This window comes from Lates calcarifer, linkage group LG21 (genome assembly GCF_001640805.2).
Source record: "Lates calcarifer isolate ASB-BC8 linkage group LG21, TLL_Latcal_v3, whole genome shotgun sequence".
Lineage (NCBI taxonomy): Eukaryota > Metazoa > Chordata > Actinopteri > Centropomidae > Lates > Lates calcarifer.
In genome coordinates this window covers 12,897,726-12,923,957 of record NC_066853.1, presented here as the reverse complement: position 1 = coordinate 12,923,957, position 26,232 = coordinate 12,897,726, and the positions used below count along the sequence as shown (strand labels likewise).

The window sequence follows — 26,232 nt, the reverse complement described above, 5'->3', positions numbered from 1 at the left end:
TTACTACTATTACTATTTAGAAGCTAGTGAGAAACGTGAGCCTGTCTGTGCTCGCTGATTATTTTCATTATTGGTGGTACTGAAAAGAGGGCCACGCGCAAGTCCCGTTCAACAGAGAGGCGAGGCTCGCGCGCTCTGCGCATGCGCTCTCTCTCTCGCTCTCTCTCTGACGCCCTCTCAAAGTGAGCTTTTGTGTTTAGGAGTCCTGAGTGAATGGAATCCAGTCATCAATGATAGCGCTAAAATCTGTCTTTTAATACATGCAGATGCTCGGCAAATACAGCGCGCGCCCTGGCTGCCTGTGATGCGGCTAATGTCAGTGGGAACATGCCCATCGCGCCTCCTGCCTGAATCGGGTTGTTGTACCTATAGCAACGCGCGTTCTAGAATTCCTTTACACGTATTTATTTTCCTATGACGTATCAAAGCGTAGGCATATAGGACACATTCACCCACATTACACAGTCTTCATTACACTTACACAACAGTTCGCACGAAAAGTAAGCCAAGTTAGAAGCATCCAGGATAGCGGATCAGAACAAAAAAAAAACACCATGAGTGGAACAGAGATTTCACAGGGTGAATCCCAACTACTCACCATGAGTAGAACTCACAGTACACATACAGAAGTGAGACCAGAGATCAACGTGGACATCCTACTCCCCATCGTTGAATCCTTCTTCGCAAGAATCACATCGGATCAGTTTGAAAATCTTAAATCAGGTAAACCTGACAATGCCTCAAAAATCATGATGGCACAAATTCTTTTGGATCTCATACTGATCATGACCAAATCCATCCCAATGGCTCTTCAGAGCACCACTGTAGCCGTGTCTGAGGAGGGTGTGTTGTCCAGTTTGAGCAACGCACTTCCTCTTACCTTTGCTCAGGCTCTGGATTTTACAGAGGAGGTCCATACAGTCAGCTCAGAATGCCTGACTGAGCTGATCGTAAGAGAGGTAACAGAAAGCATCAATTCTGCTCTCTCTGCTAAAGTGGACGGTGTGTCAGATAGTGTTCCACGTGTCACTCCCCCTGGCAGACTTAATCGTATGGTAAGTCACGCCTGCAAACTGATCAAAGAGCTCATGGGAAAGATGACCGTTGGATGCACACCTCGACCACAAAGGAAGAGAACTGAGGTCACCCCTCCACAAATGGACAACAATGGAAATCTGGAGTTGGAAGAGAGTCATGCTCACCATCAGTCATCAACCAAATCAAGGGACAGCTTTGTGGCTGCAACGTCGAAAGCTGTCCAGGAGATAATCCAGAAGGAGGTCAGGGAAATTACAGCGCCCATTCTGGCTGATATGATGCACTATGATCATAAGCAGCTGGAATCTGGCTCCCTCCTGGAGATTAAAACTGTGGGAGATGACATCGCGCAGGTGATTGTGGACAAGGTCAAGAGCCCTGAAGAGAGAGGTGCTGCCGGAGCACCAGAACATCAATTCTCCCTGAACACAGTGGGGAGAAAGATTAAGACATTTGTTGCAAAGCAGTTTGCCCAGGCATCAATTTGTCATATCACGGAACAACTGAAGGCCACATTCTTCGACCACACAGAAGCTGAAAGCAGGCAGTCAGTGCAGTCCCTCATGGCTGGTATTGACTCTCTGCTTCCGACAGCAGATGGTGACAAAAAACAAGAAGAGAATGAGGTCTGTGAACCTAAATGGATGGAGGACATCAACAATGGAGAAGTCCAAGTCCTCAGAAAAGAAATTGGTGATCTCCTCAACGATCATATGAATGAGATACGGCCAAAGCCCATTGCGGAATCAAATGGTCCGGGTTCATCTTCCATCAGAATGGCTGTTGCTCCGCCACGCAAACTCGTGTCTGCTGACATCAGCACCAGAGTGTGGCGTTTCCTCGGTTTGATGGGGTGGTGGCTGAACACACAGGCTGACACCCACAGTGACAGGGTGACGTCACTCGCTGTGGCAGACACTGAGACACGGGCCAAACGTGAAGAAGAGGAAAAAGATCTCAGAGCGAAGGTGGAAAAAAACAGGCTCCTCGTCAGGATCATTGTTGAGAAGTTGGTTTCGAGGGTCTTTGGCAAAGCAAAGGCAAACTGCGCTGTTGACAACCCAGAAACCATCATAAAGAGGCTGTTCGAGATAATATGGGCTGAAGTCGAGGGTGAAGAATTTGATATCACCCTGGACATGGTGAAACACCTCGACAAGGCCATTTATAACAGCCTGTGCAAAAACTGGAATTGTGCAGATATTATGCCTTCTCTGCTTACTTTGGGAGACCCGCAGATCGAAAAATACATTGCCTGCTCTTTTAAAGCTCACCTGAAGATGACACCAATGAAATTCAGCAGAATCCGCAGATTTTTCTCATCTCTGCGTGAAGCCATCTGCACGCCTCTCAGGAAAATTTGAAAAGGCGTCATTGGGGTAAAAAATTATCCGGGGTTTCTTTTTTCCACCAAGACAAACAAACAATGCAATTGGGAACCCTGAGTTTACCCCGTTTACCCTGGGTTTACACCGGGCACTCCGGTTTCCCCACATTCTTCAAAAACAAACCATGATTGAATAAACTCAAAGAGAAAAAAAAGTTTCTCTTGCAACTGCTTTTTTTCATGTGAAAACCACCTGCACTAGCATTTAAGTTTTAGTCATCAGATAAGTTACCTTAAGTTATCACTCAATTTATGTTTACATTACCAATCAAGCTTTTAGAGAACCCATCTTCTGGTATTATTATTAAATTCAGTACACAAATCTACATTCAGGGATTTCACAGTGTCAGTGTGCACTATTATATAGACCAGTTGTTTTCAGACTGTCACTCCTGTTCCTACTGCACCAAATAGTCACTATAGGCTGTATCTTTTTTCTGATGTATAGAGCTACTACTACATTTCAAAACAAAATTCACAAGTTACCAAAAAAAAGAAAAAGAAAAGAAAACCATTTAACATTTCTGTTGAATCCGCTCACTTTCTGATTCTGGGTATTTGCACTCACATCTAATGGCTCTCAGTCGAGGTATGACCCCCGGGCTGGCAGGCGGGGTGGTGCTCTCGCTTCCCTGCGTCTTCCTCTTGTCCACACTGGGAGACGCCTGCACTGTGATCTTATGCTCGAAGCCTGCGGGACACAAAGAGAGAGAATGTGGACAACTCATTTTTCACGTGTCAAACATTTTAGTAAATTCTAGCTTTTTGGGAACACACAGCAAAGTGCAGACAAGTGTGAGATTCAGTATAAGTTGCATTAAAACGCCCTGGTGTTCGAGGTTTAAAGTGTCAGCCATGAACTGTACCACCTCTCTTTCCCCTGGTTCCCTGAGGTCATGACCCTGAACCATTTTCCCATAAAGCCTTCTGGTTTTCAGCACTTTAGATGTTTAGATTCTTCTCCATCATACAATACCATCAGGAAGGCGTCTGATTGGTACCAAAGTCATTCCACTGCTTGACAACAAGCCCAACACATAGCCAGAGTCTGAAAGAACAAGGAGTCCTGCAACAGATGGTCTGACCCCCACAGAGCCCTGATCTCAACATCATGGACTCAGTCTGGTATTACATGAAGAGAAAGAAAGGATGGTCACAGCAAATATTGACTTAATTTTTTTCCTGTTTATGGTACTTTCTTTGTATAAATCTATTCAAGGCAGGAGGCCCTCACTTTTGCAGTTATACTAAACCTGTTTTTTTTTTTTTTTTTTTTTTTTTGCTGTTTTTAATGTTGCCTCCTCTTTCTTTTATAATGGTAAAACTTTTGTCCAAGTTACCTTCAAGTAGTCTGTGTCCTAAATTTCTAAACTGGGAAAAACACTATGTAACAATAAGTGACATCATACCAGGAGCTCTGCCAGTTTTGTGCACCTGGGCTCCTGTTTAACACCTTTATAAAAGTAAAAATCTCAACAAAAATTTTGATTGTTAATGTTTTTGCAGAATTTTAAAGAATGTACAGTACAGCAGATCTATATTTCTGATTGGCTATTCCTTCTCTGAACACACGTGATCAGTTATTGATAGGTTTGACTAATAATGGCCCTGATTCATCAGATTGAAACAAACTGCAGTTCTTTGTTTCACCCACCAGAGGGCAGACTGATGCAGTTGCTGTCTCGGCCCAGCTTCAGTAATCTGCTCTTCTTGAAGTGGCCCTTCCTTTTCTTCACACTGGGTTTCTCCTGATACATCTGGTGGATGATGATGTTCAGCTCTCGCTCCACGATGTCGATCTCCCTCTCCGCCAGCTCCTGCTCTCTCCTCCTCAGCTGCTCCTCCTGCTCCCTCTGCTCCTCGGCCGCCCGAGCCAATGCCTCCTCCCAAGATCTCAGCTCCTGCAGAGAGGAGGAGAAAGAGGGAGAGGAGAGGAGAGCAGGAGGGGCAGAAGATAGAAGATGAGGAGAGGAAGAAGAAGAGGAGGCGAGGGATGAAACAATGAGGAGAAGGAAAAGAGGAGAGAGAGGGGAAGAGAGGAAAGGAAGAAACAAGGAAGTGAGGAAGAGGAAAAGAGGAGCAGATGAGATGATCAGGAGAGGAGGTTGTTAGTAGCAACACCTCCCCTAACACCTTTTTTCACAGCAGACTTGTTGCTAAAGTAATTCTGAATGTCATGAACACCTCAGACAGATGAAAAAATATCTGACTTCTTCTAAAAACAAATGTCAAACTCAGATAAAAGAGAAAGGAATCATCATCTTTTACTGACAGTTCACTGTATTTTCCATTCCTTTCAAAGACTGTTTTTGTTTAATTTAAAACTAGATAGTCACATATTAATTCATTCAGTCTTTCATACCCATTTCCTTCCAACTAAAGACTGTATTTTAGAGTATGTGCCAATTGCTGAGCTTTCGATTAGCATCTATACACTGTGGTGGAGCAGGTATTTAGATTCTTTACTTAAGTAAAAGTACTAATATCACAATGTAAAACACTCCATTACAAGTAGAAGTCCTGCAATGACAAAGTTATTCCAGTAAAAGTATTTAACTATAATAAGGCAAAAGTACTTAATGTACAGTGTTTAAAGTAAAAGTACTGAAGCCCCTGTAAGTGTTGTGCTATTATACATTATATGAATCGGTTATTATTACTGATGTATCAATGTTTAAGCAGCATTTTACTGCTGTAGTTGCTTTAGGTGCAGCCATTTTTCACCAAACTCACCAAATCCTTACATTTAAGAAGGTGGAAGCACGAAATGTTTGTAATTGTCATTATGTGCGTTTTCAGATCTCTCACCTTCTCTTTGGCCCTGAGCTCATCGAACATCTGCTGGATCTCGAGCCTCCAGTCTTCTTGTAAGGAGTGGAAGGACTCCAGAGGCATCTGGAACATGGCCGACTGCTCGATGGCCAGCAGTCGCCTCAGGATGTTGGTGAATGAGGGCCTGCTGTGGGGGTTGGGGCTCCAGCACTCTGACAGACAAGAGACAAGACAACGGGTGATTTCAGAGGTCATGAGGTTAGTGTCATGTATAATGTATTTTATAGGTCAACTGTCATCACTACTGCAAGGTGGGGTTCATATTTTATTATTTCCCATAGGACTGTAACTAATGATGTTTTCATTTGCTGAATATTTTCTCAATGAATCAATTGATTTTTTTTTGTTTGTTTTTTATAAAAATTCTGACAATAGTGAGTTGTTAAAGTTATCAACAATAAATTAACATTATTAACATTATTAGAAGGAAAAGCAGCAAATCCTCACAATTAAGAAGCTGAAACCAAGAAATGATTACAATCGTCGCCAGTAAATTTAATGTATAACTGCACATCATATTTTATAAGCATTTTATATGTTATGTCTGCAAAAAATTAGATTTTGTAAGATAACTTTTGACTAATGCTGTCAAATAAATGCAGTGGAGTACAAGTATAAAGTGGTATGAAAAGAAAATACCCAAGTAACATACAAATACCTACTTGACTCCAGTACCTGAGTAAATGTACTTACTTACATTCCTCTACTGCTTTCATTTAGTAGGAGCTTTTGTCCCAAGTGATTTTTACACTAAGTGCATTCAACCCCTAAAAAAAAAGGCTCAGTAACTTCTAAAAACAGCTGAGCTAGTGCTCTTGCTAGGGACTATTTTCAGCTGCGCATTGAGACACATTTGGTGCTGCAGTGAATATATCCAGCAGCAGGACGGTGTATTTGGGACTGAATCAAAATAAACTACAGTACCCATGTTCAGCATAATGAAGAAACATGTTATCCAGTGTAACAGTGTTGCTCACTGATGTGTTTTTGCTAGTTTGAGGACAACAATGGAGTTCAATGGCACAAAGGAAGAAACTATATTAAGCCTTAGACAGACAGATAATACATGTCAGTAGGATTTGTTGACAGTAAGACAAATAAATAAATAGATAAATAATAAAAAAGCAAAAATCTGTAAACGGCCTAACATACAGTCAGATCATTGTTATAATACAAAGAACTGAACCATGAATTGTTGGTCTGGATATTTATCTGCCTTTTCTGGCAGTAGTGAAGGCAACAGGAGAAGTGGAAGAGAGCAAGATGGGACAGCATATGGCAGCCGTCGTGAGCCAAACCCTGACTGACAGTGTTGCAGAAACACCTACAATAATCTGCCGAGCCACAGACTGATCAGCACTGTCTCTCCAACACTAAACCACAGCCACAAACATCTACAAGCCTGACACAATTCATGGCAAAAAGAGTATAAGAAAATCATTTCAGTGCAGATGCAGAGAGTTGTTTTAATGGGGTTAAAAACTTTTTTTTTTTTTTTTTTTACCAGGTACCATTCATTTATTAGGTTAAGATAAATTAGCATAAAGAGTATGTGGATGAAGTTGCAGGGAGGGGAGATGAAAGTGAGATGATGACAGGAGTAAACAGAGTGTAGAGAGCAGTGAGGGATGACAAAGGAGAGATTAACGGATGAACATGGATCAGATGAAGTGGAGTGAGAGAGGGGGGGATGAAGAGGAAAAGAGCTTTAGGAGCAGAGTGGGAGGGAAGTGGAGGAAGGTGACTGAAGTTTGCTGCTGGGGCTGACAGTTTGAGAAACAGCTCCCTCTCTCTCTCTCTTTTTTATTAGACATAAAACCTGGTGTGCAGCTTACCCAATCGCATCAAAAAGTAGCTTAGGAATAAGCACATTAAGGCAATTTGGATATAAGGCAGGTGTGTGTTCAAACAGAGATGACCTGAACTGTGAAACAAGAGCCGGTTAATACTCTACCACTGTTAACAGAGTGCTGCCAGGATTATTTGCAAGGTGAAAAGGAGAAATCCGGCCCAGGGGAGCTCAGGCGCAGGACTGCACGAGGATGTATAAAAAGCAACTTAATGAATCTTCATCCATTTTAACTCTTTCACACTTCTCAGCTCCCAGATACAGTGAGGAAAGGTTTTAAATCCGCCCGCTGTAACCTCAAAAAATCACGTCAGGTTACAACATCTTAACGTCAGTGGATGTGAACACCCAGAGGGCCTTTTCAAAGCGTTTTTGTGTCTTTAGCGACACATTTAAGGTCATACTTGATGAGTGAAGTACAGTACAGTCCCTAAAGAGAAAGGCACAAGTCCATATAAAGATCCTGAAAAAGTGTACGGATGGTTGCTTGCTTACCTCCAAGTAGCTGTGCAAAAGGTTCAGGGCAGGTTGAAGGGATGGGAAGCGTTAGCTTGTTCATTGCGACACCGTAAGCGACTGCCAGTGCATCTATCTCCCGGTAAGGAACCTCACCAGTCAGCAGCTCCCAGAGTAACACGCCGAAACTATGAGGAGAGACGAGGAGAGAAAACAGATGCAAAAAACGAATCTTCTTTTCTATGTTTTTATGTCACCTCCGACGCCAAAAATGATCCTCAAACAGGATGACAGTGACCACCTCTCATCAGAGACCACGGCTCCAGACTTGAGTGGAGTAATTACACCTGAGCGCTGATAAAGGCCACAAGATGCAGCTGAAAGCACCACAGATTTCCAGCAAGTTAACGTCACGCTAAGAATTTTTTTTAAAACAGAAAATTAGCTTGAATTATCACAGAAAGCTTTTATGGTATTTTGTTGTTGTGAGAGGAAACGGTGAATGTTTCACTTTAAATCAGGTTGTAAAAACCTCTCAAAGTATGAACACACCAGTGGTGGAAACTAACCAAGTACATTAGACTAGTTTGAGGTAGCTGCACTTTACTTGAATATTTCTATTTATATTGTAAAATAGATCAAATTATCTTCACTCGCCCAACTACAACAGTAACATGCTGCTTACACATAAATAAATAACAAATAATAATTCAGTTAAAAATGTTAAATACTGGAAGAGTTTTAAATCTAAAACTCACAGGGGGCATTTGATTTTCTGAATTATTTTAGTTTTGATACTTTTATTAAATTTAGCTACTGATACAAGTTACATACAAAATAATGACAAATTATAAAAGTTATAATGGAAATTATTCTTCATCAGTTCATCAGTTTGCAGAAAGGGATATTTTCTATGCAGGACATTTACTTGTAATTGAGGTTTTTTCCTTTTATGTTGTAGTGTTGCAACTTCTCCCAAATTAACTTTTAGGGCCATTTAATCTGATTTTACTGGATTAAAAATGGACATAAACCTACTAATACCTGCTTTAATTACAATTACCGAATCTCTGTTTTATTTAACTGTGTGGATACTCCCGTCTAGCCCTGTCTCTGATGACTGTTGAAGGCAATATGAAAGAAAAAATGCCCAATATTCAACATTTTATCCAATTTTCTTTTAACTAAATATATGAACAAAATCTCCCCTGATGGCCTGCATGGAAGTCTGTCTCTGTAAAATCAGGGAATACGGTGACACACAGAGACAAGAGTCGTACCTCCACACATCGCTGCTCTTGGAGAAGAGGGACAGCTTGATGACCTCCGGGGCCATCCAGGCGTAGGTCCCCGCTGCGCTCATCTTGGTGGTCTGGTGCCACTCTCTGGCCAGACCAAAGTCTGTGATCTTTAGGGTTTTCCCGCTCAGGTCGTCCCGCTCCACCGGCTCCAGAATGAGGACTGAGGAAGGGGAGGAGGTGGAAAGGACAGAGAGGGGGAAGCAAAAGGACAAAGAACAGTTTGTGTTGAAAGATGACAGTCTGACAGCAACACAGAAATACAACAGATACTCTTAAAAAACTGCTTCTGTGTCTTTGAGATATGCGAATGCTCTCTGACAGCCGGTCAAACTACAGGGAGGGAAAAAGCTGAAACACAGACAGCAGAGAGAGCTCCAGGAGTCATGAATCATTAGAGTACAAATCTTGTTATATGACAACTAAGTGTTTTTTAAACTAAAGCACTTCCTAGAATCACCACCTTGCGGTTGTAATGTGATGCAGTTATCACTGCATTTACATGTGTGATGTGTGATGTGAGTACAGAAGACTGACGGAGAGAGGAACAGGAGGCCCTCTGTCCTGGCTATCATCCAGGGAGAGAGGAAGTGAAAGGGATGGACCCCAACAAGTCAAATCAATAAACACAAAGTTGTAGCCTTGACAGCAGACGATGCTTCAAATAAGGATGTTGCTGCAAAGAAACTACAAATTCTAAAATGTAGAAACACCCAGCGGGACAGATGATCTGTACAACCACCACATTTTCAAGATGGGCGCCCAAGATTAGCGTCACCAAATGACCAAATGTGAAATATGGCCCCCCTCTGTTCTGCAGCTATGGCATCAATAAGAACATGTTTTTGCAGAACTTTAAGACATCACAGTGAAGTTGACCTTTGACCTTTTGGATATAAAACATCATCACTGCATCATTTTATCCTTTTGGACATTTGTGTGAGATTTTGTCATGATTAGCGTGTGAATTCTTGAGTTACGATCTGAAACGTTTTTTTAAAGGTCATCTTCGAGATCTCGAGACCACCACATTCTAGTCAGGTCATCCTTGAGTCCAAGTAGACGTGACACGTAATGAAATTTGATCGATTCCGATGTGGAGGCTTAAAAATTTACAGTTTCTGTTTTCATAAATGTGAATATTGCTGCTTTTCTTAGTTCTTTATGACAGCAAATTAAAAATCTTTGAGCAGCAAGCAACAGTTGAAGCTCTAATACAAACACTGATAATTAATCAGCAACATTTTTCTGCAAACTACAAGTCTTTATTTACATATATGTTGTGTTTCTATGCATGCATTCTATGAGTGCAAAAAACAATGAAATCCAGTCTCAGATCCAGTTTCATCATCCAATTACCTAAAACTGTGTCAGAAAATTTTTCCACAGAGAAAAACAAAACAAAAACAGCGTAAAACACATTCAATAACACTGTCATGTTTACAGTACAGGTGTGGTCGAACCAGTGTGCTGTTCAGTTTTCTGCTATATGGAACTGACTATCATGTCTGGGCCTGCAGTCTGCAGTGTGTGTGTGTGTGTGTGTATGTGTGTCGGAGTTTAATTTCCATACAGCGACAGTCGTTTCAATGTATACTTGTTCATGTTAGACTTTCACCTCTTTCATCCCTCTATCTTTCTCTCTCTTTTTCTCTCCCTCTCTTCCATGTACTGTGTACGACTTCCTCCTTCATTTCCGTGTGAGAGCTGGCTATGGAAATATTTAGAGTGTACACAGTTCACAGGCACTGGGAGGCAGGTGGGGGTTACTGTCTCTCTCTCTCTCTCTCTCTCTCTCTCTCTCTCTCTCTCTCTCTCTCATTTATCTACAGGCGTATGCAAAGGGTGGTGGAGAAAGGCTGCACATACAGCGGTGTCTTTGTTTACACACACAGGCACTCCAGCACACACACACACAGACACACAGACACACACACACACACACACACACACACAAAACCTTTCACGTGATAAAGGTGTGCCTCTCCGTGCTCTGCTCTGTCCACAAACTCGCTAGGAGACCAGTTTCAGTGACTAACAATTGATCTCAGACCAGTCTGTAGATATTTCTGTAGTCAGGAAGAAGTTACATGAGTAGCTTCACTTCAGTGAAAAAGCCAATACCGTACAATAAAAGTACTCTATTACAAATAAAAGTAATGCATTGAAAATGTAATTTACAAAAGGTCCTTTTCATACTGATACATTATAATAGATTATATTGGATATTGTTACTGATGCGCTGAAATGTGAGCAGTATTTGACTGATGAAGCAGGTTGAGGAGATTTAACTAATTTATATTACAGCTGAAATAATTTGTTGATTAATCGTTTGTTTTTGACAAACGTTTTGATGATTGTTTAAACACCAGACATTTTTTAAAACCTTTTGCAGGTTCCAGTTAAAATTTGCTCCTTTTCTTTGTCTTATATGACAATACACTGAATATCTTTGGGTTCTGGACAGTTGGCTCGATAAAACAAGAAGTGGTAGAAAGTAACTAAGTATATTTACTAAAGCACTGTACTGAAGTATAACTTTGAAGTCCTTAATTGTACTTTATATACTCATTTATATATCATAAACAGGAACTCCTTACTGCAGCACCTGTACCTGTTCTGACAATACTTTTACTTACTTACTTTTACTTGTACTCTACTTTTACTTTAGATACTTTAAGTAAATTTTACTGACAATACTTCTAATTAAGTAGAATTTTGAATCAAAAATTCGATATTGGTACTTTTATTTAAGTCAAAGACTTAATAAATGTCACCTTGGGTATGTTTTTTTATTTTCATCCTCACCTCATGGACAAAACAGTTAATAGAGAAAATAACCTGCAGATAAACTGATAATGAAAATAATTAGTGGAGCAACCATAAATTAATTGACAACATCCATGACATTAGTTACTGATTTCATCCACCCAAATATGAATATTTGTTGGTTTTCTTAATCCTCTATTAAAGTTAACATTTTATCTGAATATCAGACAAAACAAGCAAATTTTAACATGTTGATATCAATGTGAAATTATGTTTTTCACTACTTTTCTGACAAGTTACAGACCAAACAAACAATAATCAGCAGATTAATCAAGAATTTATATTATTACTGTTGCGCTATTTTATCTATAAAAAGACAAGACAATAATTTATAAGATGATCACATTTTTGATATGTAAAATTTTTATCTGAAAAATAACTGGTGACTACAGCTGTCAGATAAATGTAGAAGAATACAGTGTTTTACTTTACAAAGTCGTGAAGCAGAAGTATAAATGACCATAAAATGGGGAATGCTACAGTGAAGAAGTGTTTAGCAAATTGTACTTGAGTAAATGTTACTTTCCACCACAATGTTTAGATAATGCAACTGTATGTCTAGTCTTCAGACAAGGACTAAGTGCGGGCTGCTGACAGTGATAATAAGCCACCGTCATCCTCCAGCTGAGTTTTCTATTCTGATACTGTCGTCTCGGTGAGGGACAGCTGTCTCCTCAGGGCAAACGCTCTCTCTCTCTCTATCTCTATCTCTCTCTCTCTGTCTCTGAGAAGTAAAAGATGGAGCCAGACCGAGAGAGATTGGGATAAGTTTGCATGTAGAGATGGGTGTGTCCTCCTCACAGTCTCCCGTCCCTCGGTTTCTTTTGTGTGTACAAACACATGACATGACATTGGGCCTGTAGGTGGAGGGCAGGGTGGAAACAGAAAGCGGAGGCTGACGACAGAGCGAGGAGGGACAACAGAAACTGAATGGACACATATTTACAGAAACTGAAGCAGCACTTCCACCTGCTCCCACTCTGCCTCTCCTCCTGATGTAATTATAACATTGTCGTGTTACTTTCACACCTCTGGATCGTCTCCGTGCTCACTTGCTTCTTAACACCACCTGCGCATGTTCATTCATTCTGCCACAGGTTCTTCACTACCACCAGCGCTCCATGCATATGTCAAACACAAAAATCAACATGTTTGTGTTCAGCTGGCAGCACAGAAACCTCCGGTGTAGTGATACACAAATAACACCCACAAGGGTGTGGGAAGCATCACAGCACATTTCATCACAGTGAAGGAGAAAAAAAAGTCCTCAAGGATAGTGTGGCTTTTACACAATGCAATGCCAGCACTGTTGGAAATGTTATCTCAAAATAGAGTCCATATGAACGAGAGGAAAGCAAGAAATGCTCCTGACGGGCTCCATGGTTACTTCCATAGCAACATGCGTTATGGGACATATCACAGGCCTGGATGTGTCACAGATTATTCACACAGCTCCATTATCATAAACAGTGTGAGATAGTGTGAGAGTTTAATACTACAGCACAATTCGATTAAATATATTGTGCCATTAATCAGCAGGAAAAAATTGCTGCTGCACCACTTAAATTATTGACTTTAACTGTTCCAGTCTGCATCTTTGCTTGTCTGTGAAGTCCAAAAACATCTAACTATAAATGGTGGAATCTCTCTCTATCTGTCTGTCTCTCGATTTTCTCAACAACCACTCATCTGATAAACTTGGCAGGTGTATTGCAGAGGACCTAAAGAAGTGCAGTGTCAACCGTAGAGTCTTTTGGATGTGCAGTTCTAGAGAAAGCTCACTTTTTTACTTGTTACTTGAGGTGAAGAAAAACCTGAAACTACACTACGAGGACAAAGCACCACCTGGACAATTTACAGCGTGTACATGCCAGGATTTTAATTGAAGGATGAAGCACTGTGTTGCTAAAAAGCCCAAATAATGCAGTGTCAAGAGTGAAGTCGTTTGGATGATGCTCTCAAGAAGGCTGCAAGCTGGAATGACAGAGGCCAAGCAACCATTTAAGCCAATAACACTACAAGTATGCACCAGTTTGTCATCGACTTAGTGGAAGACTGCAGGGTTTTGGATGCTATTTGGGACAGCGTGAAACTCTGTAGCATGTTGCAGTATTGGACACAATCCAGAGACTATTATCGATCTGCTGTCAAAAACACCCGCTGCTTGGGGTGTGGCCCGGGAGTCAAGTTTTCAGCCCAAAGAAAACAGAGCAGCAGTCAGTTTTCTGCCCCATGTGATTAAGTGTTGATTTAACCTTTAAACTCCCGCTGTTCATTCCTCCATCCTTGGACCCTGACCCCGGCTGCGTATTGAGAAATGCCACTGAGTCACTGTTTGAACACTGATAGAGAAGTAATCAGTGAGGCTTTAACCTGATGAATGTTCCTCCAGACTAGTTAGTCAGTGCAGTAAGCTCAGGTGACACATTAGCCTACAGTCTGCCACAGAGGAATGCACTCAAAGAACTTCTGAGTGTTGGGCTTTCTATCAGAAGAAAGAGGACCCCTTTAAACAACCAGTGCAACGTGTTTGTCATGTGGTGGTTTTAACCTGGAAACAGAAGAGAAACTACAGTGCTAGTTCACATGAGTCAGCACTTGGATGCAAGAAAACAATCAACAGCAGAATAAAAGTACCCAGAAAAAGTAAAAGTCCAACATGACAATCACCAGTCGAACACAGCAGGAGGGTCTGAATGAAAACAAAACTTTACATGGTTGTAAAAGTTGCAAGTTCAATAACTTTTTGCATCCTCGAATCCCCCCTCTCTGATAAAAACTTAAAATTCTGGTAAAATACTAAGAAAAATTCATACATAATAAGCAGGCTACTATATTACACTTTACTTGAAAATGTAGTTTCTCATGTTTCAATCTCATGCCTTAAATTTTAATCTTTACCTATTTTTTCAAGCAGAATGTTGACAAATATAATTACAAAAGTTACTTGAAAACACATTGTAAATTAACATGACGCCATTTGGTGAAGAGGTAATAATGTCAAAATTTCATACAGCAAATTGACAAATTGTGAAAAAAATAAATACAATTTATCATTGCTTGAGCATTTTATAAGCACTACAAATACAGTGTATCTACAGGGACCAGTTGTGCCAAACCACTATTGTCTCTCTGCGCTGCCTCGCCTTAAATAAACGATGTGACAGGAGAGCAAGCAATCAGCTGCCAGAGCTTTGGGCTTGGTCACCTGAGCAGTCAGCTGAGAGATTTAACCTGTCTGATCAGCTGATCAGGGATCTATTCAACCTGTCAGGGCTTAGAGCTACTAAAGTGTTTGCTGGTCAGAGGCTGATGATGGCGAACCTCCAGTGCTTGTGCTGAGAGACGAGGAACTTCACAAATGCAAATCATCTGCGTATGACCTAATGTCACTCAACTATTCAGTCTTACCATGAACAGAGAGGGACACATACAGTAAAGCTCGACCGGTTAACTAAAGACTGTTCCTGTTATTTTGGCTAAAGATCAGTTCAGTCTGCTGTGCCATTAACTTGTTGTTATGATAACAAGGGCAGAGGTCACAGACTAAGACACTGGCTCTGGGAAAGAGGAGGCGACTCTGAGAAGAGAAACCCTCATGCCCCTATGAGGATCCTTTCTTTCCCAAGACTGGAGCTGATGCATGCTCTGCTAATATGCTAGTTTTGTTCATTTAAAATCTTACTTTAATAGGTTGAGTCAACTCTCATCAGCCCATTCATTCAACTCAAGTTAAAGAAGTAGTCTGAAGATACAAACTAGTAATTCTAAGATGAATTAACTTGAAACTAACAAAACTTAACAAAGTCTTTGTGACTCGAGGATGATTGTTTCTCCGGACATATGACACTTTTTGGAACATTTTATCTCAACAACTACAGCAAAGTTTTTTTGTTTGCTTTCCCTCTTTCTTCCTCTAGCCCGTTCTTCTCCCTCCCCTCATCAGTCTCCTCTTCCCCTCCTCCTCCTCCTCCTCCTCCTCCTAACCTTCATCCATAAACAGGTGTAGCCTGCAGGCTGGAACAGCTGTTGCCGTGGTGCCAAGTCAGCAAATCAGGTCCAGCGTTCCAACAAACCCCAGACAGACTCCCCCGATACCTTCCCCTTAACACCTTCCAACACCTCCACATTTCCCATCCACCTATCCTCCCTGCACCTCCGCTGCTGGGTCTTTAGGTCCAACAGCTCCACCTCAGTGCTGGCTCCAACCGTCTGCCTCTGCTGGTATGCAAGAGCACATCAGTGTGACAAATAGAGCACTCTGACTGACACGGCGGCGAGCCGACGGTGCATCAACGCAAATGAGATTCAGGCCCATGGGATGCCCCCCCTTACTCCCCGTCCTGCAGGCCCCAACATATTCGTCTCTGTTTCTGCAAAGATTAAAGCCTTGCCAACAAAAAAAAAAAAACAATCCCCTCCAACCCTAGTGCCTTATGACTGCCTCATCATCTTCGTATCCCCTCTTTTCCACCCATTGTCATCCCCTCCCTCCGCCAGCACCCACTGCCTGACTGTCTGCTGTTGCAGCTGTCGCCAGCCTGGCTACAATCACAACACACCGGGGAGAAGAAATGGAAGAAGAGACCCAGGGAAAGCACGAGGGTGGAGGGAGTCAAAGAAACAGAGAGTAACTGAGAGGTAGATTGTGTGTATCTAATGTGGGAGGTGGTGGTGGTGGCGGGGTTGAAAGTCTGAGGATGAAGGATTGGGGGAGGGGAGACAGAAGATGAGAGAGGAGGAAAGAGGCAAGAGAGGGACAAAAATGACAAGAGGGAAGAGAGCTGCAGAAATTAGGGCAGGAGAGGAGAATGAAATATTGGGAAGAAGCAGCTGAAAAGGGGGAGGAGAGTCGGCGCAGGAGCGTGGAGAAAAGGCAAGAAACGTAGAGCGAGATGGAGGAAAGGCAGGAGCATGACGACGAGAAAGAGGGAAATAATGAGTGGATGAAAAGATGTGGGCTGCTAGAGGTAAAGAGAGATGACTCGGGGGGAAGAGCTTTTGTAATTTTCCTGGCAGCACATACCAGATGTCTTTGTATCTCAATAGGTCTCTACATCTTTCTCTCTTTCTTTTTCTTTCTCTCTCATATCTCCTCTCTGAAGAGATTTCAAGGAGAGAAAGACATAAAACATCTGTCCATACACACAGAAACATCCACATTCCCCCCAAAACTTGACAATGCTACACTAACACACTGCAGACAGGAGGTTTACCTATCACATCTGCTGCATTTAGAGCATCTCAGTGCATAAACAACATTCATTAAAGGCAGAAAAGCCCAGATGCAATGCTTGGTTTCTTCCCATCACCCCCCCCCGCCCCCCCCCCCTTTGATACAGAGGTTGTAGTGAGTATGCTCCCATGTCATTCGATACCCCGGCTTGGCTCTACTTGTACAACCACAGGCCATCGGGGGGCTCTAATCCAGAGCCACACCGTGGCACAGTTTCACCCTGCAGCCATTCACTTTGTCTGAACACAAATGCAGCTGCCAGATTCGTGTGACCAGGCAGCCTCTCTCTCAGAAGAGATGGAGATATTAAATGAGGCGGCTTTCTCTTGGCTCTTTTTGCGTGGAGTGTGTTATCTGTGTGTGTGTGTGTGTGTGTGTGTGTGTGTGTGTGTGTGGTATGAAAAAATGGGAGTACTTACACTGTGGGAAATGAATGTTTGAGGGGTTTTTTTTTTCTTTGACTCATGACAGATTTTAACTTTAACAGCTCCATCAGTTTGACAAATTGCAAACAGCCAAAAAATTTTACCTGCTGACAAAAGAATCTTTGTCACAAGGTATTCATCAAATCTAAGATGCTGATGAGCATGCCTTCATGAAGGCTTCACAACTCAATTTGTCAAGACATAAGGTGATTTTATAACTTTTTTTTAACACTGTTTAAAAAAAAGTAAAAAGCTGCGAAAACAAACAGTGTTAAAGTGTGTCTTTGTTCTTCTAATTAATTATGATGAAAAAACATCTAGCTTTTTGGTATAAATCCAGTCACTGGAGTTATTTCACCCAACTCACAGTTTCTCACTTGTTTTAAAATGAGGACTGAGAATTTTTTTAAATCAATTTTAAAAGATGGTCATTCTCTGAATAATGTGAAAACCACCACGTCGCTGTACAGGGTGAGATTGATAAAACACATAAAACTGAGCGGTCTTGTCTGATGCATGCATTTGAATTCATTTAATATTCATGAGTTATGAACGGACCTGAGCTCTCAGTGGGTAGTCGAGGAATCAACTCAAGTGCACAAAGTGACAACTTGTTTATATGTCAAATCTCTCCAGTAGTGAATATACACGTTGAATAAAACATCACATTCTAGTATTGACTCGTGTCCATGCACTCTAAACATGCAGTGAGTGAGTTGTCTGTTGTGCGACTGAAGTGTCCTCTGCTTGACTCCACTACTAAAGTGGGTGAAGGACCTTTGGCTCGGGGGACACCCGGCGCCTTCTCTGCTTGGCCTGACTCCCCACTCTCCGTGCCAGGCTGCTGGCAAACAACAATGACCCTCTAACAGCGCGAGTCAACAGCCACCAAACATACAACAGCCCAGGAGGTGCTAATGTAAGTGTGTGTTTATCACTTTGTCTGCTGAAATGTATAGCTTTTCCCCAGTGTCGCTTTGGTGAGAAACACAAAGCAACACTGTGTTTATAATCAGCCGCTTTTCTCTACAGAACATTTATTAAAAACTTCAGCCTCTGAAACCTAAAGTCAGTTGATCTCTAAAGTAAAAAGAGTGTGGCAAATCTTTTGTTTCTGTTGCTCTCCTCAAGTTTTTCCCCCCCCCAGTTACATTATTTTGTCGTGTTGACTTTAATTTCAGGCGACCTCTGACTGAGGAGCTGAGCTGAATATGAGGCGATGCCGAGGAAACACACTGCCTGTGTTTACTGCACCACTGATTGCCTGTGTCCTGACTAGAAGCTGTAAGATGCTCCCTTCTTAGTACAACACAATTGTATAATCCACTGGTGTACAGTAGAGCATGATTGTGTGTGAGTGGTGAAAGACGTACTCAGATCTTCTGCTTCAGTGACAGTGTAGCACTTGTGTAAACATACTCTCCACCACTGACTGTGTGTGCGTGTGTGATACAGTTCAAAGACCAAAATGTGACAAAATTTTAATGAACATTTGAGCAGCAAATCAAACCATGCAGCACCCGCTGTATGCTGCAGATCCACATCACGTTGTTGTGTTTATCGCTAAAACTGTTACTCAGCTGCATTATGCAATTCATAATGTACAACATACAGCATGGGGATGTGTAAATATGTGTCAGTATGCTTGGCAGATCCACAGGGAGTCTGAGCTGCAATGCGGTAAAGAGAGCAGAGAGTCATCACTGGTAACTGGCTCCAAATCAACTTTTTATTGACCAGTGGAGAAAATAATTGCGATGTGTGTGTGTGTATGTATGTGTGTGTGTGTGTGTGTGTGTGTGTGTGCATATGCATATGTATTCATTAGTAACCATGCAGCCGTCGAGTGGCATCACTGTTTGGTTTCGTTGTGTCACCGTAGCTCTCTCGCTCTGTCTCTCACTCACTGTGACAGACTGAAACTCGGCAGCGTTCCCTTCTGACAGCGAGCCGATTCAAACATCTGTTTGCGGCATGGCCGAGTTCACACGATGCCAGAGCGCGGAGCGCAGTACAAAGTCCTTCTAACAATCAACACACTCTGATAAACTGTTTTACTGGAGGTAGTCTCTGATCAAGCACTGTAATGTCCCCATCCATCCCCCAACAATCCCTTTTGATAACTTCCCAGAAAGCTGGCTAAACCTGTTGTATTAAGTTGTATGTTGTAAGTAAACTGAGATAACAATAGCAGTAATAAGAGAAAGAGAGTAGTCATAAAACTGTGAAATCAGGCCTCACTCAGTGTACTGCATACAGCATGTCTGGTAGCAGCACTAAATTCTAGTCCTATTTATGCAGCTATCAGTGAAGAGCTTAGTATCCCTCAGGTATTGTGAGTCTAAAATGAAGTTGAATTTACATTTATCAATTTAATGCACTTTACTTGAGGCACAGTACAAAATGATTTGAAAACACTATATACTGTATGCTCCATCTACTATGACTGAGGTTGTGGTTACAAAGGTCTTGTATAGTGGTAAATCTATCACAATTCCCACACATTGCTGGTCTTCATATGGTTGTGTTAGATACTGTATTGGCATGATGAGGCCTACACTAGACAGACAGTGAAAACTGCAGCCTACAGTCCATCATGGCTGCCAGCTTTGATCTGTAGCTGGTTGAGAAAGAAGAATGGTTTGACCTCCTCTCAAACTGGCCTTACACATCTCCCTATCCCTGCCTTCATCGCTCGCTCCCTCCTCCAACCATCTCTCCATTCCCTTCTCCCAACCCGAGCCTCCGGGGGTTTCTCCACAGCCACTGCATTCCCTCCTCTACCCATCCTGCCTTGCTTCCATCACCCATCTCTCCGCTCTGTCATTCATGGTCTACATTTGCCCCTCGCTGCCTCTCTCCATCTCCCATCCTTCACCCACCCCCCCTGCAGTGACTCCTGCCATTGTGAGCCCCTGCTCTCGCTCTGTCTTGGGCTGCTGTGTGAGAATGGGGTCATTGTTGCTCTGTTGCAGCGTTTACATGAGTGTGCGTCTATGTGTGTGTGTGTGTACATGTGTATGTGATAGTAGAAGTGTGAGTCCTCTGTCCTAGCGCCGGCGTGTCCCGCTGTCCGACCTCCATACGCACGCAGGCCTACATACTCACTGCATGTGCATCAGGCTTGCAGACATGTCCAGTAAAACACATGAAATTTAAACAGCCACTTGTTCTGTAATCCAGCTTCCCCCTTTTAAAGCTTCAGATTGATTTACTCTAAAATATTCTCAAACTGTATTTTCCTGCTGTCCATCTGCCAAAATCTAGATAAGTATGGTCTGACAGTTGATTTAAAAAAAACAGTGTCCATAAACTTGTTGCCCTCAGGTGATACACTGAGGACTTTATTTACATTTTGCTCTGGGTTTTGCCTCTCAGGTTGGCTGTCCTCAGCATCTGAATAGAGGACGAAAGGATAAAGATCAACAGATGCTGCTCAGCGCTAACAAAATGAATGTGAGTAATATAGAGTATAATCTATATTGTAGTTTTCTGTTGACAATAATTAAAATATTCTCCCCAAAAACGCACTACATTGGACAACAATCAAAGATAAGTACAATGCAACAGTAAATTTATGAAGATTGGGTCTTACCAGCTATTCATAAATCCATTACTAAGTTTGTGTGTTAAGTTCCTAGAAACTGCTGATTTACTCTGATCGGGTTGCACCATGAAAAATAAATGTTTTGGTAATTCATATTATTTTTGTGTATAAATCCCTATGCTTTACACAACAATCCACAAATAATTTTTACATTTAACACAATTTTTTCATTTAGTCTGAAGTTATTGACATGAAAAAGTTGATGTTTGTCAGTTGTTTCACTTCGCAACATAACAGTTAAACCTGGCAATTAGATAGTGGGTCAAAGTGTTTAGTAAAAAGTAACAACTAACTAGTTTGTGTTGAGCAACAGATTATTATTAATCACTGCCTAAATCTCTACTCAGCAACATTTATATCATAACTAAGCTAAGTTTGAACTGATAAACATGTGATACAACCAGCTCCAGGTCTCTATCAGTGATAATAATATAGTGATTAACATGAAATTTCATTTTTTTTTTATTTCTTGTTTGCATGTTTATTTGTTTTGGTCAAAGAACCCAAAAATTTGTTGTGAAATCTCAATCAAACACATGATCTTAATCTATATGATGCCTCCAAATGCCATATCCACACATAACATACATGTGTGTCATTCCTCAAATCAAATGAAATACTTCCACACCTCAGTCTTAAAGACCCTGGTATGATCTCGGTCTCCTCTCCTCTATTTCTGCCTCATTCCCTCTATTGCTAGCTCGCACTAGTCCAGTTAGTCACAGTCTCGGCCTCCACCACTCTGTCTCTCTGTGGGATTAGCAGCCGGCACTGGCCACCACTCTAATCCTTTCCTCAACAGACTCACTCTTATATTCTCACACGAACAGCCAGACGCAAGCTTTTCAGTGACAGCAACTATATGCCATATCTTGCCTTGCTAATCTGTTAAGTAGCTATTACAGCACTTGTGTGCAGTGCTGTTGTTGATGTCATGGTCACTAATTCCACACATCAACTAACAGGGAGAAAAAAAGAAAGGTAAAGAAATGGTAGTTTTAGTAATTGTCATTTGTCTTTTCTTGCTTTGTAATTTAAATACTCTGCGAGCAAATAGCAAACTTGACAAGCCTGCCTCGGGACACGAGGCTCCCACTATTCAGATGATTGTTGACTGTGTAAACATGGCTTCCATTTGAAGCTACAGCGGCCAAAACAGCAGATAATGTCAACCTCACTCAGTCTTTATTGTGTGTGTCTATTAGCCTCTGCATTCACGTTCAAACATCACAGAAGCCTTCATCTTGGACCATAAAACTACCATTTATATCGGCGTTCATTTGTTTTAATGGCTGTTGAATGAAGGCAGAGACATGTTATCTAACACACGCTGCAGGGGAAAGACAAATATTAGATATATGTTGTATGTATATAAATGTCCTCAGTGAGGCACAGTCTGTATGTAAAAGCAAGCTACAGGTACAGATATGGGCCGGCCTGTGTCTGGCTGTTGTTAGCAACAGGTGATCAGCTCACCTGTATTGTCTTACCTGCAGCTGACTCACTGTCTCTATAGAGCTCTACATAAAATGACAATGACTCACAGTGACTTGAAAAGGAACCATGACTCAGTCTCGATATCCTGGCATAGGAAATTAATCAGATTAAACAGACTCAAGGTCCACTTGCTTGCTTATCCTGGAGCTTTTGACTGCATCACACAGTTCTCATGAGCGGACTGCATTTGCACAGTTGTGAAAAAGCTGTAGATGTTCACAAATTTCCACGACTGCAAACATCTCCTGGACTTCTCATCCACGTTAATTTTAAAGTAAATCAACCGACCTAAATGAGGACTGCATGACATGGTCAAAAGGTCCAGAATAAGCAAATACAAGGTCCTTGAGTTGAGACTGTTTAGTCAACTGCTCTTTACAAGTTTGACTGTTGGTCAAACAAAACAATCACTTTGAATATGTCAACTTGGACATTCACCATTTTATGGATGATTAACTGATGTATCAAGAAAATAATTGACTTTACTCGTATGAATGCGCTGTATCTGTCATGTCTACAGTGATCAATGGCACTCTGAACCTTTGCATCCTTTCTACAGGCTTTAAATCCTATGCATCTGTCCAACTGAAGAGGACTAGTGCCCTATGCTTTGAGAGACTAGAGGCTGATCCAGGATCGGAGTGACAGGTAAGGCTTGACTACAGGGGCAATGACCTGCCAACCCACAAACATGCTGTGACATCACTGTAAGGAGGTCACAGTAATCAGTTTAACTCCCGTTACACAAACTCCCTCGCTCGCTCAGTCACCGTGAGTCGACAGCAACACTCAGCGGGATAAAACAAAGAATCACACACACGCTCACAGACACGCCCTGAAAAACGTCAACAGGGGACAGGATAATTTTAGAAGAAAGCATCTGAGTGAGCCAAAAATAAAACTCCTGTGTTGTAAATTTTTTTTCACAGAGCTTCAAACGCACACGTTCACTCTGCGAGCAGCAGTGTCACGTTTTGCCTTGATGATGAATTCCTCAGTGGGAGAATGAAGATTGTGTTTACTGGGTGCGGGAACCGGCTGATGGAAGACAGAGGAGAAGCTCGGGGGCCTGAGCTGCTCTGTAACCGCAGTGATGCCAAGTGGTCGGCGGTTTGAAGAGGACACCTGAGACCAGCGCACCTGGACAATGAGCTGAGGTGTAACCCTAAACTGGGATGAATCGCTGTTTATCCCCCACGCTCTCCTTCTCTTGTTCTTTCCCATCAGTCTCCTCTCTGGCTTCATACATCTCTGCTCTCTCTGGTCCCCGAGCTTATTTTCTCCCCACAAACCTGATCTATTCCACCCTGTTATTCTCCCAATCTTTTGACTCACCACCTCTTTCCTCTGTCCCTGTCTCACTTTCCTCCTATGCCCCCACCCAGCCACCCACCCACCTCAGGCATCGCCAGGCTAATGCAAACATCCCTCAGCGTGAGTGTGAGTCATATAATCACATACTTAACGATTAGCACCCACGCGATTTTTATCATTCAGAGGGAAAGCCGGGTCCAAGCCCTTCCTGAGACATTCCTGCATTTCTTCAGTTGCTATTTTCACACAGACAATACTCTAAATTAGGGGACTGACATTTTGTGCAGCAGCTGACAGCGGCTAGCAGCTGTATGACTCAGTGACACAGAAGCAGTGCCCGTGTCACCATGGAAAAGGCATCGTTATGGTGTTGTTGCCAAGGCTCTGCTGTCCAATACGCATCTGATCCCTCACGGTTACTGCTGGGGCCGTACAGGGGGAGGAGGGAGAGTGAAGAGATGGAAGCAGGGGGTACACATGTTTGACAGTGAGACATGATGGAAAAGTGGGAGACAGGAGGGAAGGATTGGAGATTAGGAAATATTTCGGGCAGATCAGCAGCGAGAGTGTTTAAGCTACACTCGCTTCTGCTGTCTCCCTCTTTAAAAGGCCTTTAGTCAGCATCCTGCACACTCCACCCATATTTGTACACTCCCTCCCCCATCACTCATGTCACTCAGGATAAACACACATAGTCTGACCTACACATACACACACACACACACACACACACACACACACATGCACTTAAGATGCTCAGTGTGTATTATTTCTTTGATGCACCAACAACTGCAACTGCGTCTTTAAACAGCAAGTAGCACAAAGGACCAAAAATAGCACAGTGAGTTGCAGAGCAGAACTGCTCTCCTTGAGGAGGGGAGGAAAGAGCAGGAAGAGGAGGAGGAGAAGAGGCAGGAGGAGGTGCAGAGAGAGATGACAGGGAAAAGATGGCAGAAGGGAGACCAGCTCTCCGAGACTTAGGCATCCCTGCTGCGCTCAATTTAAGTTTCTCACCCAATGTCAAGCTTCCTAAAACCTCCCATTATACACTGGAATTCAATGACAGACTTGATAATCACAATTCTGCAGTGTCATAAAATGATTAGGAGAAGGCTTAATGTTTCTACATTTACAACTGTCCTCTTATTTGTCCCAGTGGATTTGTATGGTAATCCATAACTGTACTGACAAAGTGATACAAATCAAGCATCTAGACCGAAAACAGGTCAATATTAGAAGTGGGACAACTGATCAATAGAGCAGCATATCACAATATTTGAAACTGTCATCAATACATGTCTTACTAGTATGAGGTACTGTTCTTATTTGAGTTTTCTGCTCTGTTCTTTAATATCATAAATTACTGATTTACGTTGTATGTCAATTTTAAATGAATAGTTCAACACTTGGAGAAATTACACTTGTTCTCTTTCTGAAGACTGAAACCACTTTCATATGTGCCTGGAGATGGTTAGTTTATCTTAGCATAAAGACTGGAAACAGGAGGAAACATTATTATTGGTGTTTATTGAACCTGTTGAATATAATCTTCAGGAAGGCAGGATTATTGCAGGACTGCTATGCAGGAGGAGGTATACAAACTTGGAAAATGTAATGTGCGCAAGGTCCATTTGATGTTAATATCTGGGGCTCCATCAGCTACATTGTAATCATGTGACAACAGGAATTCGACCTCGCCCCCAAATACGAGCACCTGCGATCACGTGTCCACATGTAGGTCATGAGATAACTGAATCATCTTAATGACAAGTGTGCAAACCTCCTCTTCTGATGAATACCAAGTTGTGATTGAGAGATCCTGAACGTTTCTATTACGCAGACCAAAACACTGAGGAAAAAGTGTTCGTCTGGAGCTCAGCTCGACCAAATTCTTGTGTTTAGTCCAGACTGCTATATTTTAGGAAGAAAACCAGTTTAGGTTTGTTGAGACTGACCTTCTGGCCCTTGATCTTACAGTATGTGTTTCACCTACCAAAACAACTCCTCTTCAGTCTTAATAGAACTGCAAGAATCAGGTATTTACAGAGAAGAGAAAAGATACATGCTTGCAGTACTTACTGTTGCTGGACTTAAGGTCTCTGTGGATGATAGGTACAAATGCCTGGTTGTGCAGGTAGTCCATTCCTGTGGCAATCTGGACTGCCCAGTTCACCAGAACCCTCGGGGGAACCTTCTTTCCAGCCAAGGCTCGGTTCAGAGCCCCTCCTCTGGCGTACTCCATCACCAGGCACAGGTTGGGCTCCCGCAGGCAGACCCCGCGGAGCGCGATTATGTTGGGGTGCCGGAGCATCCAGAACAGCCTGGCCTCCTGCCGCACGCTCTCTGCTGTGACGCTGATATCCTCGTCCGGGTCTTGCCTGGCTGCCTTTACTGCTACTTCCTCTCCCCGCCACACTCCTTTGTACACTTTCCCAAACCCACCAGCTCCTATCACCTCCTCCAG

The 26,232-nt window shown here is 42.3% G+C and overlaps 1 protein-coding gene and 1 long non-coding RNA gene across 2 annotated transcripts in view; one reads left to right on the top strand and one right to left on the bottom strand.

Moving 5' to 3' along the window:
- map3k10 (mitogen-activated protein kinase kinase kinase 10) overlaps positions 1-26,232 on the bottom strand; it is a 35,485-nt gene that overhangs the window by 6,496 nt on the left and 2,757 nt on the right. The window contains 6 exon segments of the mRNA XM_018702134.2: positions 2,994-3,116; positions 4,080-4,326; positions 5,234-5,409; positions 7,602-7,750; positions 8,843-9,023; positions 25,848-26,232. Of these exon segments, the coding sequence (XP_018557650.1) occupies positions 2,994-3,116; positions 4,080-4,326; positions 5,234-5,409; positions 7,602-7,750; positions 8,843-9,023; positions 25,848-26,232 (1,261 nt within the window).
- On the top strand, positions 17,805-25,841 carry LOC108900870 (uncharacterized). The gene is made up of 5 exons (XR_001963805.2): positions 17,805-18,269; positions 18,532-18,634; positions 20,729-20,806; positions 23,014-23,102; positions 23,384-25,841. It is a non-coding gene; the product is annotated as an uncharacterized LOC108900870 (long non-coding RNA).